This window comes from Microcebus murinus, chromosome 8, assembly GCF_040939455.1.
Source record: "Microcebus murinus isolate Inina chromosome 8, M.murinus_Inina_mat1.0, whole genome shotgun sequence".
NCBI classification, from domain to species: Eukaryota; Metazoa; Chordata; class Mammalia; order Primates; family Cheirogaleidae; genus Microcebus; species Microcebus murinus.
Genome location: NC_134111.1, coordinates 18,330,385 through 18,349,371, shown reverse-complemented (window position 1 = coordinate 18,349,371; position 18,987 = coordinate 18,330,385). Strand labels below are relative to the sequence as shown.

General features: G+C 33.9%; 1 protein-coding gene across 10 annotated transcripts in view; it reads right to left on the bottom strand.

The window, feature by feature from the left end:
- Positions 1–1,291: 1,291 nt before the first annotated feature.
- The window catches only part of CCNT2 (cyclin T2), a 55,596-nt gene continuing 37,900 nt past the window's right edge, over positions 1,292–18,987 (bottom strand). Inside the window, exons 5-10 of one of the 10 annotated variants that reach the window (XM_012740097.2) lie at positions 17,305–17,367; positions 13,968–14,013; positions 12,190–12,353; positions 8,005–8,075; positions 6,365–7,526; positions 1,292–6,263 (exon numbers count right to left, since the gene is read on the bottom strand). In XM_012740097.2, the coding sequence (XP_012595551.1) occupies positions 6,196–6,263; positions 6,365–7,526; positions 8,005–8,075; positions 12,190–12,353; positions 13,968–14,013; positions 17,305–17,367 (1,574 nt within the window). In that variant the 3' untranslated portion in view covers positions 1,292–6,195. Of the gene's footprint in view, positions 7,527–8,004; positions 8,076–12,189; positions 12,354–13,648; positions 14,014–14,132; positions 18,331–18,987 lie in introns of those variants that run through there. The other 9 variants (XM_012740099.2, XM_020288507.2, XM_012740101.2 and 6 more) reach the window with 9 other exon arrangements.

Genomic DNA, 18,987 nt, shown 5'->3' with positions numbered 1-18,987 from the left:
ATGGTTTGGGGAGGTGGTTTTGGGGGTTGGGAAAAGGCAGATCATATGCTAGAGCTAAAACAAAAACATACAATTTCTTTTATTATATCAAAAACAGCAAGGGGTGGGGGGGGGGAAGAGCATAAACTAACCTGGACAAATTTGGTTAAACAGAATCACCGATTTTGTAAAGTTCAAGTAAAACGCACCTGTTTTATTATATGGTCACAGAACATGCCCTTACTGATGTTATCAACAGTAATATAAATCTCTTAATGTGATTTAAAAACACTTATTTTACATTCAGGCATGAAGTGCATTTTAGAGGAAGTAACTTTTTAATCCTAATTCTATTTTAACAAAGCCATTGCAACTAGCTTCCATTTTCTTTCAAGGGGAAAGTGCAGGAAAATTGGTGGGGAAGGGGAGTGGGAGAGAACAGCAATATTAAAAGCAGGTTATGATTAAATATTTTGATGGATAATCCCTTCCAGATAGTTGCAATTACTCTTTGCCTTTTATAGAAGTGATGGAAGAGGTTAAACAAGAAAATCCCAAAATGTGAATCAGAATGAACAATTTAAAAGAGAATTCTGAGGCCGGGAGTGGTGGCTCATGCCTGTAATCCTAGCACTCTGGGAGGCCGAGGTGGGAGGATTGCTTGAGGTCAGGAGTTCAAGACCAGCCTGAGCAAGAGTGAGACCCTGTCTCTACTAAAAATATATAGAAAAATTAGCTGGGCATGGTGGCATATGATTGTCGTCCCAGCTACTCAGGAGGCTGAGGCAGGATTGCTTGAGATCAGGAGTTTGAGGTTGCTGTGAGCTAGGCTGAAACCACGGTACTCTAGCCCAGGCAACAGAGTGAGACTTTTGTCTCAAAAAAACAAAACAAAAACCAGAGAATTCTGGATACTATAGGCATGCATCTGGATTGGCTTTCATCACTGTTCCAATATCCAAAATCTACCCCTTTATTAGGATTCTCTCTAATGCCATCCATTCTATCTGGCCTTCCTTGACCACCCAACCCCTTAAACCTCACAATTCTATGACGAGGTACTATTACTAACGCTTCGTAGGAAAGGAAATCAAGACGTGAAGTCAAGTAATTCACCTACGGTCATTCTGCTATTAATTAGTAGGGCTGATATGAGAACATGGACAAGCAGATCCTAGTGGCCACAATCCTGGTTATACAAAGTTACCTGGATAAAGACTCAATTATAACAGAGACTTTATTTCCCACATTTCCCAGGGACTGAGAGTTATTAGATTCACATTAACTTAACAAGACATGTTAGAGCCTTGGATTTGTGTTGTCAATAAACAAATTTTATTAGTAATTCCTTGTAAAGATACTGAGAAGCTTAAAGTCAATGACTAATTCATGCCATATACACATATTCCTGTTTTTGATTTTTCTATCAGCAAACATCCTAGTCAACTGTCATTGGGGGTTTTGAGTACATTCAGAAAATGAAACCCCACAATCACTGTTTACAACAAATGAGTACATGTGAAGTTTTTCTAACCAAATGAAGCTGCTTGAAAAACAAACACACCTTAAACATAAGAATGTACTCACTATTTAGTAAGAATGTACCCATTATTACTTAAATAGGCAAATCAAACTACTAAAAAGAAATGTTAATACTCGGGATTTTAAGTGAGGCTTTCTCCCTAAACTTGGAAATAAAGGAAATTAGACAGCCCTCAGAATTAACTTGTGAGATTAATAAATCACACAGTGAATGGGTTAAGTCACCTTTATGAGAAGAACAGAATTACTCCTAGCCATGCAAGCTTCAATACATCTTGCTTATCAACTGATCTAAAGAACTGTTAGGCAGGATAAATAATGGGTAAATTATAGAACTGAAAGAGGAGCGGCAAAAACTGGCTGTGCCTAAATTGACACTGTGGAGTAAAAAAATGAATGCATGGTATCAGAGATAAAATGTTTTGAACATTTCGGTCCCACTGGCAAGATCATCTCTATCATAAAGATATGTTTCAAGCAAACTTCTGATTTTGACTTACGTATGTCAGCTTACAGTTATCAGATTGTTCACTGATTTCAGACGTTACTGTAGCTGTGATTCCCAAATTAACACGTTAGCACCCTAAATTGGTACCCTAGGATATAGACAGAATGTGCTCTTTCAATGCAAAAATCCCTATCTAAGTCAGTGTATCTTAAACAACTGGGCACATGAAATTAGTACCTATCGTACTGTGAACTCAGTTAATTCAAGTTTCTTGAGTGGGAGATTTGCTGATCCTTCATCTGGGTAAATGTAGTTAGTGAATTCTATAGCCTCCAAAGAAAGTCTCCTGAGGGAGACTATCGGATCAAGAGAAATACACAATCAAGAATTCTTCCTAACAAAAGCTTCCAAATTTTTCTCAGCAAAGACATCCTAAAAGTCACTTAGCATTTTAAGCACAGTAGCAGGAAGGATTGCCTTTCATTTACATAAAACTGGAAATGATGAAATATCTTGAGAACAGAACTGTCTTCCTCTATAGATGCTACCATGTTTAAAAAAAAAGTCATTTTCATAGTAAATGCAAAATGCTGAAATATCTCATCAACCAAATATACTTATAGAATGCATAATATTCATGCATATGTAAGCAGTGGTTTATTTCTAAGGTTGGTTAAGGAATACAAATCAGGAATTTAAACTTTAAAATATAAAAGAAAATGTGCTTGAAAACCTTTTAAGGCAAGGTATTTGGTAACTAACAAAAACATTTTAAATTGGTTCTCTGAAGTAGACCTCAACTAGTCATTTCTTTAGTTCAAAGAGGATAGGCCAAAAAAAGTAAGTATCCTACATAATTGCAATCTGCTGTTACAAAGTAATATAAGCAGCCCTTCATGACATTCCTCAGCAAACCATTAATGGTAGAAATTTTCTTTAAGTGACTATGAATATAAGAACTTTAACCATAACGAATCTGTACACAGAAGATGAAAATGCATATATAACTCCTTTCAAAGATACAAACTTAGGGCTGACTACTTGCCTTTTCAGTATTTAAATACCTCCAAGTAGGAATATTGCAGTCTTACCATCAAAGGATACTACCACCAGTTTTGTAAAATAGGCCTCTGAGAATGTTTCTGTGAATAAACACCCCTTTGCTTTGGTTCTGAAAATATATTTTAAAATAGCTAAGGCAAATATTTATGGGGACACAGCTCAATATTGGGAAATTAGTTGGAAGAGGTAGAAGTAAAGCCATTCTTTGCAATGTGTTTCTGCGTAAAGGTAACAAATCTGTGATCTAGGGAAAACACAACTTAAAAATGAATCACTCTTTTATAGGATGTTTAAAGATAATGCTTTTTAATATTTCAAATATTAAAAAAAATCTCATCAAAATGTATCACCTTAACAGTATTTTGCACATGTGGAATTTCGTATCTAAATTTGATGATACTATTTTGGTTTATTTATGGCTACTTACAAGAAGACTCACAGTAATAATGTCCATTCATCAGAGTCTTTTTCTTTGGTAGAGCCTAACGGGACCAGGAGAATGAACTATCTTATGCAAATGAGATAGTTAAAGCAAATTCATAGTAATATGAATTATAAGGGTTTTCCTTTAATGGAAATGAAACTTAAAAGGATTTCCATATTTGTCCCCATTGTGGTTTTGGAAACTTAATATCCTGTTTAGAGGTTAAAGAGTTTGAATAGCTCACACAATCCTGTAAAAATTACAACTGGCTGCCCTTTAATAAATAAAGTCATTGTAAAGAATTACATTTACAGAGTGAAAAGTGAATACATAGCATTTCAATTTTGGAAGTACTAATAAGTACTGATCCATAACAATATACACTAGCTATCTTTTTAACTGTCCATCATTAGCACCAATAAAGATTCAACAAAATTACCTTTATTCTCACATCTCAAAACAATTCTGCAAATTCTTAGTGAAGTTTAACTATAGTCACAGACCTTAAATATTCACATTGTTTTCTATGTCTACTGAAAATAAACTCACTACTTTTCTGGATATTCTTTACAAAATCTTATTAAAATTCCTGGTATTATCATCCCCAATTATACAGTAGCACAACCACCCTATGTAGCTTCACATGATAGCTCTGTAGAGGTTTCACATCTATATTACCAAGAAAACCCTTCCCTCCCTCACCTTGCACTCAGCTTAATTCTATACTAGTCCTTGGATTATGTACCACTGATCAAAATTGTTATAATTGATCAAAATTACCATGTTTATGGATACAATATTATGCCATACAGAGCAACAAAGTTACACATAATGACAAAGATTACTAAAGTTATGCAAGACAAGAACAAACGTTAGGACATGCTAGCTAGGCAAAGTCCCTAGAAAGAGGCTCCTAGTATCCCAAGTTCAAATAACATTGACAAAATAAACAATTAACTTAAGAAAATTATAAAGCTACTGGTAAATTAGGTAATTGCTAAATAAAAGTAGAGCACGAGATTAAACTCTCTAGTATTTACAATTGCAACATACTTGAGTAAAATTACAATTGTACACATATCAGTGGCTTTGTAACAAAAATAATTCATATACACAGGAAAAATTAAGACAGTTTTCAGCTCAACAGAAGTTGAATCCAACCCATCTCAAAGATATGCAACAGCTCAAAGATTTACCACAGGATAAATTCAAGATTAGCTGATAAACAAGAGCCACATTACTGGTGTTTAAGACAAAATTTAAACAAGTTAAAGTCTATTGTTTGATCAGAAGTCAGATGACTGTGCAAACTTTACCTCGACAGAAATATACTGATATGTGCAAACAAATCTAAAACCCCCACTAGTGGTTTGCCTGGGAGGCTGACTTTTTTTTTTCTTAGAGCTTCCTGATAACAACCATAAACTATAAATACAGGTACAATGCACAGTCAGTGATCTTTTCTTTTTTTATTATTGTTAGAATATAAAAGAGAGAGCATAGGTTTAATTTCATTTTTATAAGGAAGACTGCATTTACCTGAAAAAGAAATATGGCATCACACACAAACACGCGTTCGGGGAGGAATATATTTAAGAATATGGTGTGTCATTCTGAATGTTAAAGGAAAAGTGATCCCTGTTTACTGTTAAAATATGTAGTGTGAAGTTCTTTAAGGAAAGAACATATTGATTCTTTACTATGTAAGTTTTTGTGAATTTAGTTTTCAAATCACAGTAATCCACATAACCATTATTAACAGCTCTATTTTATAGTACTGCAACAAGCCAACAAACACTTAAATGCACTTCACATCAAGAGTATGTAAACTTTATTTTTTCCTCTTCAAGCCTTCAGAAAGTTTAGGGGCTATTTCAGCAAGCCAATCTGGTCAGAACCTCTGAAGGCAAAAGTTCAGTGCCTCACAGTGTAAATGACCATCTGTGGCACTGCATACCCATCTGGTAGTGAAGTGTCCCCCCATCAGTGGCTTCCAGTAAGGCCTAGAGTTTAAGGTTAACATAAAAAAGTGCCACCTTTGTTTTAGATTAGTGATGGACTCTGACAAGATAAAATAAAGTTATTCTGTATATTGTTATACTTACAAGCAGCTCCAATCCTGAGTATTTATGGTAATATCTAAACATACAAAAATGTATGTACATTTTTCTCCACTTTCTTGTAAACAGTTATCAGTATACTGTTTTATCCCTTTATCATTGAAACATGCAAATCATACATACAAGTATAAATACACAAAAGAAAACAATTTACACTCATTCAAAAGCCAAGCAACAAAAAATAGCTACAGTATTCAAATTATAAATAATGAATGCTTGAGGCATCTTATATTCCTAGAAGCAGCCAGCCATTCATCCTAATGTTCTTAGCTGCAATTGTAGAAATACTGAGTGTTGCACCTTCCATGCTTTTACAGTATTTATAACACTATCATATGTGGAGATAAAGACTTGTTTACTATAATCTCTTCTTTTCAGAATGAAGAATAAAGCAGCACTTACAAATGTTGAGGCAGTGGCAGCAACAGCAGGTGTTACCACTGCTATATCAGGAGGAATTTTTCCATTCTAACAATTTTTAAATTAAAAAAGTAAAGGAAAAATTGACCTAAACAAATTATTACATGTTCATTCCTTGGGCACTTAACAGCGAGTCCAGCATGTCGAATGTGTCTTTGTAGTCCATATGCTGGCTGTTTGTACTGTACTCGTGATTGGCATCAGGACCGTTGGTCTCCACTGGCTTCTTGTCCAGTTTCACGAGGGTGCTGAGATGTCCGTAGCCCACCTGGTATGTGACAGGGGGAGGAGGGGGTAAGGGATGGTTAAAAACAGAGTTGTGAGAGGATATATACTGCTTAACAGAGGAGGAAGAACTAGATGAACTACCTGAACTTTTGGAACTTTTGCTCATTTTGGAGTGATGGTTGTGAGACGCATCATTGATATGCAGCTTCTTCCTCGAAGAGCTGGAACTAGATGAAATGCCATCACTGCTCAGGCCAACAGGACTCCTCAAAACAGTGGGTGGTATTCCATCAGCACTGTGTTTACTGCCACCGCTGCTGCTACTGCCACTATGTGAATAGGAATGCTTGTGAGTGCTGGCGTGGTGGCGGTTTGAAGGATGCTCTTTGTGCTTCTCCTTATGGTCTCTGCTAATATGTGGGCTTGAGTGCTTGCTCTTCCCACTGCCTTCATCAGAAGAGCTGTGCCTTTCTGAGGAGGAAACTTTTATCTTCATTTTCAGTTCTTCCTTATTGGTGCTTTTATCAGCAGGTGGTATTGGAATCCTTAACTTCAGCGATCCACTCTTTTCCTTTTTATCTGCCATGTATTTTTCAGGTTTTTCAGGATTTGTGATGGGAATTTTCATTTTAATGGGAGAAGTTACAGAACTGCTGCTGGCTGCCTGTAACTGCACGTGTTTGTGTTGCTGTTCTACCTGGGCAGCTATATAATGATCCCTTACATCAAGATCAAGAGTTTCTAGTTTACGTTTTTCTCTATATTTATCTAATGACATTTTCTGAGGAATTATTCCAGGAGTAGCAGAAATTGGCCCATGGTGTTTACTGCCCCCTGCTTTATGAGTATATTCTTGCTTCATAGAAGAATGATCAGAAATTTTGTCAGGTCTGTGATGTAATCCTGAATGTAGCGATACAGAAGGTCCCTGCTGGAAGTTGATGTTGTACTGGCTACTAGACAAAGATGTCTCCTGTTTCTGTGAATATATCTGTTCTGTCCTTGCTGATTCTTGATGTTGAGGCCATTCTTGGTGTGATGACAAACTGTATGAGGTACTTGGCATTCCTGTTGCTAGTATTGACAAATTATCAGATGTATGGCTGTCTTGAACAGAAATATTTCCTGAATTTAGAGGTACTGGAGCAGGGAATGCTGATGTAGATGGTTTCTGAAAATTTGGGTTTGTAGGCACACCAGTGACACTATCTACTAAAATGGAATTCTGGACCAAAGATGAACAAGGAAGTGGTGTCTCTGACACTTGTCCATCTACTTTTGGTTTCTTAGCCGCCTCATTTGCCTATTAAAATAAAACACAAAAGAAGCAGTGACAGCAAAGGAATTTAATACAAATTTTTTTGTTTACAAAGATTCTATATTAAATATATGGAAGTAAAATCACCTGGGGATCAAGTTTTATGTTGCCAGTAAATAAATGTCTTATTCAGAGGCATAACAGAAGGCTATACAAATTTGAAATCACTGGTTTCATAATTAGAAACAAGTTAAATCCTAGCCCAGTATTTTAGAAAGTAATTTAACTTGTCTAGGCTTTAGTTTCCCGTTTGTAAAATGAAGAGAATATTTCCGTCACAATCACTGTGAGAATTAAAAAAAAAAGTATAATGTACTTTAGCAAAATCCACTGGACACACTAGTTGAATATATATGTGGTTTATGATACACTGTAATTATTTAGGAATATTGGAAAGACTATTTAACCACAAAAACTCAAACTGGTTAGCTATATAATTGTTAAATCCTGCCAATTCTCTTACCCTCCAGTTTCGAATCCTCTTCAACCTACTAGGCGTTTTCTCCAATATTTGTAGAAACTCATGTGTTAGCTCTAAAAATAAAATTTAAATTTAAAACTTAGAAGGTGCCTTTAGGATTTAAATTTCTCTTAAATGGGCATATTAAAAAGGGACATTAAGAGTTCATCTACTTCACTTTCACCCTCCTATTCAAACTTTGGTGTATACAGAAGTAGATACAACTCTGAAAGTGAATCCTTTTTGAACAATTACTTTTTCCCCTGATTTTACTTGCTTAATTAGAATCTCTGGAAAATTAGTAGCATTAAAAACACTCTCTCCGATAAAAAAATCTCCAATTATGTAAACAACACAGTAATTCTTTTTGTAGACAAGATCCATCAATATATTCTTTAAAATTAGTGGACAAAAGTTTGAGGAAAAAGGATAACTGTGTATTTCCAACATATCTTCCCCAAGAAATTTATTAATTACCAAGAGAAAAATAATAACTTTATAGTGGAGAAACCCAGCAGATACCACCTTAACCAAGTGATCACGGTTGACATTACCAGTGATGTCAACCATGATCACTTGTATCAGTATGTTATACCCCATGACCCCTTGTTATACCCCACCAATCCTAATTCTATAGTATTCTTGCCAAAAATGTAACTTCAATCTGATAATGAGAAAACATTAGACAAACCCCAATTGAGGAATATTCTATAAAATTAACTAGTCATTATTCTTTAAAGTATCAATGTCATAAAAGACAAGAAAAGATTAAATAACTGTCACAGACTGGAAGAGACTAAAGGGACATGTCAACTAAACGGAATATGGGATTCTACGAATGGAAAAATATGGAACTTTGAATAAAATCTGTGGTTTAGTTAATATATTAATGTTAATTTCCTAGTTTTGATAACATTGTTATATAAGATGTTAACACCAGGAGAAACTGAGTGAAGGATATACAGAAAATCTATACTATTTTGCAATTGAAAAAAATTCCTCCACTTATATTTCCTAACAATCAACACTATTAACATATTAGCAAATTGCTCTGGTCATAAATTTATATCAATTTTCTTAAAATTTAAGATTACAATGAGATAATCCACTTTCCCAAAGTGGTGTGGTTATGAAGAATTATAGTTTTATACCCCAAAACAGTGTCACTAATAGTTATCTGCCACTCTCAAGACAAGTATTAATTTAGTCAAGTGAGTTAGAATACCAATTGATAATTAATAATGCCAATTTGACCCCAATACTGGAGGGAACCTCTGTCAGTGGACACTACAGATGCATTAATTGTTTTTCAGTATAAACAATAAATTTCTTTATATAAACTATTCAATAAAGCAAATGCTAAGACTGACAATGACAACAATATAGTTTGTCTTAAGAAACCAAAGAAGGCTGGGCGCGGTGGCTCACGCCTGTAATCCTAGCACTCTGGGAGGCCAAGGCGGGCGGATTGCTCGAGGTCAGGAGTTCGAAACCAGCCTGAGCAAGAGCGAGACCCCGTCTCTACTATAAATAGAAAGAAATTAATTGGCCAACTAATATATATAGAAAAAAAATTAGCCGGGCATGGTGGCACATGCCTGTAGTTCCAGCTACTTGGGAGGCTGAGGCAGGAGGATTGTTTGAACCCAGGAGTTTGAGGGTGCTGTGAGCTGGGCTGATGCCACAGCACTCACTCTAGCCTGGGCAATAAAGCAAGACTCAGTCTCAAAAAAAAAAAAAAAAAAAAAAAAAGAAAGACAGCAAAGAACAAGCAAAAATTCTACAGCATTGTATGTCTACAAGTGTGACTACTATACAAAACTAGCCCTGAAAACAATGTGCTAATAATTACCCGCCCCCCCAATCAAATCTAACCATTAATTTTTCAAGATGTAACTTCTTTGACAATTTCTATCCCCTGCTAAAGTCTCATGAGGTTTTTGATTCAATCTAATGCCTGGACTTCCACTTCCTCATTGGAAAAAAGACTACTTTTCTGCTTGAAACTAGTAAATGTATCAAATACAAGGCACTTCTGGTTCTAACATTAGCAAGAAATTGTTTTGACTGGATTTCTTTAATAGCTTGGTTATCAAGCACCAAATGCACATAAACTTCCTGGGCCAAAATCTGGCACACAAAATGTAACCTTTATTTCTAAGTATCCTACTCTATTAAATTTTATAGCAGAGGAACAAAAGACTCTGTCAAATAATCTGTTATTGTAAATAATTAGCTGTATGTACAAAAACCACAGTATGATACTTAAAATAGAGGCCCATCTCCCTCAAAGTTAATGTCCAAGCCAATGCTTTTTCTGGAACACAGTCTTTAACTGAACTATTTTACTTCAGATATCACACTAAAATTCAGATATATCTATCTTAAATTTTAGGTTATTTTTGTGATCAAAACAAAAAAAACCCTGCTATAATAACGTGCTAAAAGTCTTAATATATTAAGTTTTCCAAGATTCCTATTCTATTGCTCTCCAAATGAATAATGAACCTGAGCTTTTTCAAAATGAAAGAGAAGTAGCTCCTGTTGTGTCAAAAAATCTCCATAAAATATAAAACTTCATCTATGAGCTAAAAGCAGGATAAAAGATAGATTACTTTTTTGTAAGCTTTACTTTAGCACTATATACACAAACTATTTTTCAGATTATGCCTAACTAATCTTAACCTAGTAACTACTAAGATAAAACAGAGGCATAGATAATCTGAATTTTTAAGCTGCAGAATAGATAAAAACAATTCAAAAAGCCCCCATGGTTTTTATTTTTACTATTTTTTAAAATTTTATTCTTTATTTTTTTCTTCTCTCTTTTTTTTTCTATCCTAGTTTGTCCCACCCCATGGTTTTTAGAAGATGTAATTTTAACTCATTGAAGATTTTCTTCCCTCCATATAAACTTTGAAAAATACCTGCCAATTTAAAGAAAACACAATCATGCAGCAATAATATGGCATGAGATATATAATTTTGAAGAGGATCAAATTTTACACAACAGGAGTAAGAAACGATGGCCAGTTGGCCAAAGATGCCTGCTGCCTGTGTTTATCAACAGTTTTCCTGGAACACAGTCACACTTATTCATTCATAAATTGCTTATGGCTGCTTTCCAGCTACAAGGGTAGAGTTGTAGTTGTAGTTATACCTGCAACAGAGACTTTATGGCCAACAAACTACCCTTTGGTCATTCACAAAAAAAGGTGCAGACTTCTAGCTCAAAGATTTTACTGTAAGACGACATTTCAAAGCTACTCAGGTCTCTCACTTAATGTAACAGATGTTCTCAAGAGCAACAAAAGTGAATCCTGTTTCCCAATTAACTTCAATTTTGTAAATGGAACTAGGAAAAGTGCCCCCTCTCCCCAAAAGCTAAAAATCTGACATGTCAGTTTAGGTGTATCTATTATAGAAGAAGTGTTATCTAGTTCTTTTCTGAAATCTACAGTGTATCGTTAAAATGTATGTATCCCAAGAATCTCCCATCTCAGGCCAGCTTCTTTTATTTCTCAACCGGGAAAAGTTTCTTTCTTATCAAAATCTCCACATTCCAGGTTTATAATCTACAGAACTCATACCTCCAAATTTTTGTTGTATATTCATATTTAATAATGCAAGGTAACAATGGCACTACAGAGCAAGCAATATCCCCAAAATCCTGTTAACATTCAACTTTGAGTCTAAAACATTTAAAACTGAACAGAATTATTATACTTTAAAGAGGTATTCTTGTCCTATAGAATTCTAAATCGTATTTCTCTGAAAAGTCCTGAAAGGGCTTTAGATACTCAGTTGTGGTTAATACACATTCAATTGGGGTTTTTTTCTTTAGGCTAACAAATTCTTATTTTTGTCCTATTCATTTGATTGTGTAATTATACTTTTTATTGTCAAACTATTAAAATGAAATTACGTTTATGTTTTTAAAGAGTCCTTGTATTCTGAAATACAAACTAAAATATTAACAGATGAAATGTTATTTCAAATTAGCATTAAAAAACTGCAGTGTGTGTGCGTGTGTGGGTTGGAATGGCCAGAAATGCTAACTGGTCAGGTGGGCACTGAGTATACAGGAATTTAGTTTTTCAAACCTATAAAGGAGTAGATAGATTTTTTCCATAATAAAAAGTTTATGAAATATTTCTAATGTAAAAAAGATTACTTTTCTCTACTTACCATCTAATAATTCTAGTGTAACTGTAGGATCGACATATTCCCACCAATGCTTTCCATCAGTTGACACAGGAATCTCCCAATTGGACCATTTGCAAGCCAAATGAATGCATACACATGCTATCACTGTTGGTTTGTACTGAAGACAGAAGGTTGTAAGATGCAGACTGTTGTACAGCAGGTTTGAAAATGAAGAGCCACAGAAATTCAAATATGTAAAACAAAGAAAAACATTTGCCAATAAGATTAGAGCAAAATTAAAATTATAAAGGCTTTAAGTATAGAGTATAAACCTTATTTTATTAAATTAAAAGCTAACAGTTATAAAATTCTAATACTAAAAAAACTACATAGATTATGAGCATTCCTTTCACCTTCATATGCTGGAATATTATATTAATATTTTACTAACACTACTAATCAATTACTAATTAAAATTAATATTTTAAAATTGTTTTCCACCTAAATTTGAAGTATTTTATAAAGGAAGGGAAGATCGTATATTTGTAATAATCATTATATGTAACACTTTAAGCTTTTTTGTGGTATTTTTGTTTCTTGTGTAATATCACAGTAAAAATGTAAAGAAAAAGACTATTTGTAAAACTGACAAAGTAATTTCAATGTCGAATTATAATCAGGGACATTTGATATGGCTTAAAAGGCGTAATTCTCTAGTAAATCAAAAAGAATTTAACACACATCTATATAAGTAAACTTTTGCCTTCTTTTCAACAAAGCCACAAAGAAAACTTACCTTTTACCAAAGAGCTTCAAGGCCCATGTTGCTAAATAGTACAAAAAAACTACCTTTTCCTCCTGCTACTATATACCAAATATTGGACATGAATCATCTAAACTAGCTTTTTATAACTGAAGTTTGAAATTTAAGATTTTGGGGTTTTTTTGCTCAAAATTACTAGGGATAAAGATTAAATCTCAACAATAAACATCTGAGAAAATATATTGGTATTTGCCAATCCAAAATTATAAATAAAGGTTATCAATGTCATAAGAAATTAAGGATCACACAAAGCTGGTTTGGTCTCCTTCTCCCCAGTGACCCACTTAAAAAAACAAATTTAAATCATTAATATAATCAATCTAGAACAGAATTATTATTAAAGGCTCCTTAAAACTATTCTTCCAGTTCAGTTTCATAATTGATGAAAATGTTAACTGATTAGCCATAAACACATACCACTTTTTTGCTTTATATATACTGAAAAGGAAGTTAAGGCTTTTTTTAAGTAAAAATTATATTTATGTAAATCCAGGCACTGATAGGATTTGACTACTTCTAATTTGCTACTAGTGGGTATTATCTGGAAAAAATTCCAAGTTATATAAATTTTATTTATTAAAAAAACTTTAAAGATTAAAGTTAAGACTGGATCAATGTGAAATTTAAAAAAATTGTCATTTAACTATAATTGTAAACTAAAAATAGCTTTATACTTACCAAGTTGCTCGAATTTCTACGTTAAGTTTAGCTCTTTGTAATCTTTAGCTGCTATTCAGGCTACCAATTTTAGACTTATGCACTCACAAATCGAGAATATGTCATCAGAAAGCACCACTACACTTCACATTGTGCATTTAACCCCTCTGTGCCCAAAGTCCCTTGTACAATACACCGCAAAGCAAACAGGAAGGTACCACCACAGTAGATGGTCCAGTCTCCTGTTGCAACAAGGGTAAGAGACACATTGAGGGGGCCCTGCATTAAAGGAAGCTATAGTGTGCTACAACAGTGCAACAAAGAGGGTCAGGATAACAACCTGTTGGTAGCCATGAAATAGGATGTCTGTGCCAAATCCTTGCTTGCTGTAAGAAAAGAAAAAAAAACGAAGACAATACTATCAGCTTTAACATGCTACCATCAAAAAGTTCTCAACACAACAAAAACTTCAAAGATTTGTACACAAAAAGTAAATTTTACTTACTACTTACAAATATCACAAGAGCGCCATCATTTTCTATACTACTGAAAATCTTCAACAACATTCACTCAAATGTTTCTTGCTATCCCCCAAAGATCTGAGAAACAAGCCGATTGCTTTTAGCTAGCCAGTTACAAGGGCTAAACTTGTTACTAAGTTAAGCATCTAGTCAGCTAAAAGTTGCAATAAAGCATTCTCCTGGATTTAAAAAAAAAAAGAAGAAGAAGAAGAAGAAAAGATTTTGAAGTCTAATACAAAATACAAAGAGTTGCCTGCCAGACTTAATCCTCAGTCATCATATTTAAGTTGGCTTAAATACTTTCACCAAAATAAAACAAACCAACCCCCCACCCCAAAATACAGAGCACAAACTGCTCAGTTTTTCATCATGCTATTAAGCATCAACAGTGAGTAAATAACCAAGAAACAGCATTAAGGGTGTAGATATTGGAAGCTTCACTGAATTATTATATTTTTTTTAGTTATAGAATCCAATTAAAGATAACACTTAGAAAAGATATGGGTACTCTAGGTGGATCAGAATGCTTCAACACTGGTCCCCAACAGAAAAGTAATTTTTAACTAGCTTCTTAAGAAACTGAAAACAGTTTCCCTTTGCTATAGTTTTCCTTTTTTCCCCAATTACATTATAGTCACTGACATACCTTTCCCTTCTGCTCACCTAGGATCAGTTCACCTCATCTCCACCCCTCTCTAACATCCCTCACATTTCTTCCCCCTCCTATTCATTCATGGCACCTGTAATCCCTGCTGCCCCATGTGGATCATCAACATAAAGGTTCTACAAAAGGGATTTGGGCTTAGCAGAGCTGTGCTAAGGAAGAGTGTCAAAGCATCAGATGTCTTGGAGGCAGTGTGACTTAAGTATGGCATTCTTTCCTGGTGGGGAGGGAAGGAGAAATCACAGAAGTGAAAGGTCCCTGTAAAATGACATTAGCCAATTCTGTAGCAAAGTAGCATTAACCTTCTCATCTCTGGGGGGCGGGGGGAGAGGGGGAAGGACTTTACAGAAATCAAATTTATTTACCCTCCCCCCAAAAATCAAAATATGTAGAGAAGAAAAAATAATTTTAAATTGCCATAGCAGTTTTCACCCAAGAACATATCTAAATTCAATAATCTATAAACAGTTACTGTGCAAAAGAGAAGAATGGAGAGGAAATGTTTTTGTTAGTTGAAAGTTGTAATAGAGCAAAGGAAAAAAAAGACAACAAACATGAAAGACCATCTTTTAAATGGAGTGAGATGTAAACTGTAGTTACCCGAAATGTTAGTCAGACAAAATGATGTTAAATATATGTATAGTTTGTACTCAAATTTAAGAATCAGTCACATTTCAAACAATTACAACAAAAAAATCAGATTTAAATATTTTGTTTTGGATGATATATCCAATCTGTAGTTTCTGTAAATGTTTTAAAATTTACTATTTAATTTTTTAAACAAACTGACTTCATGTTGTTTAGATTCTTTAGATGTAGAACATGTGCCAAAAAAAATGAAACTCTGATAAAGAATTTAGAGAAGCCAATTCAAATTTCACATTAACCTGAATAATCAGTTTTATTTCCTACTAATATACATAATATATATTTTTAACATATACCAACATCTTCCTTCCACTAATTTCTTTCTTGCCAGGCACAGTGGCTCATGCCTGTAACTCCAGTGCTTTGGGAGGCAGAGGCCTGGGAGGATCAGTTGAGCCCAGGAGTTCCAGACCAGCCTGAATGACATAGTGAGACCCCTGTCTCTCAAAAAACAAACAAACCAAAAACTGGTAACTTAATTATATGGCTCTCTATTATTCTTACAAAGCTTAGCTTACCCTTTCAAGCTTTCAGGAAAACAAAACTACTCTACGCTTTTTTCCCTTAATTCAACATCTACAACTAGTTATTGTTATAATTCTATACTATATTGTAATACTGGGGGTGAGAATGAGCTATAAAATATATTCATACACTCATGAAGAATAGGAACCACAATTAAATATGCTCTAGTTTACAAATGATAACCTGTGCTAGTAGGACCAAAAAATATAACTGGATTTTTAGAAGTCTAGTTCTTAGGGACACTGTTGTATTAGACAATGGTTTTCTTTAAATGTAGCCATTGACATAATAAAATGCTATCTATGAATAAAATGAATCAATTTAGAATGAAAAAATGTGAGAATATTTAGGTAACTACTAAAAATAAAATAAGACCTTCAAAAATCTTACCCATTTTAAGATAAACCTAAAAAAAGCTGATGATAAAAGAATGAAACTGCAAAATGTTGTTTACAAAAAGAAAAGTAACAGAAAATGGCACACTGAAGGTCCCAATCGTTTGCTATGAGTATACTTCACATGGGAAACAGGAAAGTAGAAGTCAGAAGCAGCACAACATGCAACTGTGTAAAAAAGTATTTGTAGAGATACAACAGATACATAGCATTCATGTAGGATTTAATAAGGGTAGAAAAATGTCGTATCATGTACTTTACAAGCAGTAAAGCAATAATACAAAAACTTTGTACTCTCTGCTTACAAGAGTCTTAATAAGCACATCATAAATTATATGTATCATGCTTTGTAATTATTTCCCCATTATACACAAAAAGGAAACCAATTTTAGTAATGCTAAAGAACTTTGAAAAACGTATTAATTTTGTTCAAATGAACATGGGTAAAACATTTCCAAAAATGACAAATCTGCTAACAAAGGCAATTTTTATCTGAAAGATCTGAGGTTGGCCTCAAAATTCTTCAACTGTTATTACTTTTCAATAAGTCAAAGTTTGGCATAAACCTCAAATTAACATTATTGTCTGTACCTATGCATTAATGGCCTACATCTTAAATATTAACTGAAATGGGTCTGGCAAAGCCCAATGGGGAATGGATAGAGTACTAGTATTTGAAAGCCCTCTAATTTTTTAGTCAAATGAGATTCTCACCTAAGTTTAAAGGAAGTTAATGCACCAGGTAGAACCACCAATAGAAGACATGAATAGTAGAACACTAAAAAACAATGCTTCAAAATAACATTTCCCCCTAATTTTAATAAAACTCAACAAAAGGTTAGAAGAACAAAATAGCATCCAAATCAATTACAGATGATAGAAAGCATTAATACTTATCTTTAAAAAGTTTCAAAGATCACCTACCTCTTACTAGCTGGGTACATTTCACTACATCTGTATGTGGGTGTTCAATGGTGATCTCAAAACCTGAAATGATAAGGACTTTTTTTTTCCTAATCACTTACTACTACAATACTTGCCTGAGAAATGCAATAAATGTATAACATATCCTTCATTATAAAAAAAAAATCCAAAGACAAAGTTCAAGTTTCTCATCATTGACATGCTCAGTATACCTCCAAAGATAAAAATAATTTCTCAAATACAATATCTCAATAATGGAAATAAAGTTATTTTTAAAGACCAAGGGTAACATTTATTCAAAATTCTGAATTAATCTGGGATTATCCTAAAGTTAGAAACAAAATCACGGCAAATAGATTTGTTAAGCTGACCTCATAATTTAAGGAGAGAATTTAACTAAGTAATATCTTTGATTCTTTAAATCAGTTTCTAATACCAAAGATGAAATGTTGAAAAGCTTTCAATGTCCAATCAACTGTTAGGTATGGCATGGTTTTTACTTTTATTAAAAATGGAAGTTGCATTTAGTGCCTTCAGAAGCAGTAAGTGAATAAAATCCTAACAAATGAGTAATCTGGGTTTATAAAGTTGTTGTGTGGTCTATTTATATTTGTACTGTAACTGAACATGCAAAATACTTCAAAGCTATAGAAGCATATCCTCTAAATTCTAATGTCTCCCTTAAAATAATGTTATTCATTCTTAAGGCTTAATTAAGAATGTGATGTCTGGGCGTGGTGGCTCACACTTGTAATCCTAGCACTCTAGGAGGCTGAGGCAGGAGGATCATTGGAGCTTAGGAGTTCAAGAACAGCCTGAGTAAGAGCGAGACCCCGTTTCTACTAAAAATAGAAAGAAATTAGCTGGACACTAAAAATATATAGAAAAAATTAGCTGGGCATGGTGGCCTGTAGTCCCAGCTACTTGGGAGGCTGAGGCGGAAGAATTGCTTGAGCCTAGGAGTTTGATGTTGCTGTGAGCTAGGCTGATGCCATGGCACTCTAGCCTGGGCAACAGAGCAAGACTCTGCCAAAAAAAAAAAAAAAAGTGATACTCAATAATTTTATATAATAAGTAACTATAATTTACATTTTTCAACTTTTATCATTACATAAATGTTCATAACTTTTCATAAATTTATATAATTTTCTATAACAAAACAATAACACACCAAATCATTAGATTTGGAAGAAATAAGATGCTCACTTTCATTTTTGTATCTTTTTATTTTATAAAAATTTTCAAGTAAATTACAGTTGACCTTCGAACAACATGAGGATTGGGGAGCTGACACCCTTGCAGTTGAAAATCCATGTATAACTTTTGACTCCTCCAAAACTTAACTACTAATAATCTACTGTTCACTGGAAGCCTCATTGATAATATACAGTGAATTAGAACATATTTTGTATGTTATATGTATTATATACTATAGTCTTACAATAAAGTAAGCTAGAGAAAAGGAACTACTATTAAGAAAATCATAAGGAAAAGAAAATATATTTACTATTCATTAAGTGGAAGTGGATCATCATAAAGGTCTTTATCCTCATTTTCTTCACAGTGAGTAGGCTAAGGAGGAAGTGGAAGGGGAGGCAGGAGAGGTAGGCATACTTGCTGTAACTTTATGGAAATATACTCTAAGTATGACTTTTTGCTTTTTCATTTCTCTAAAAATGTTTC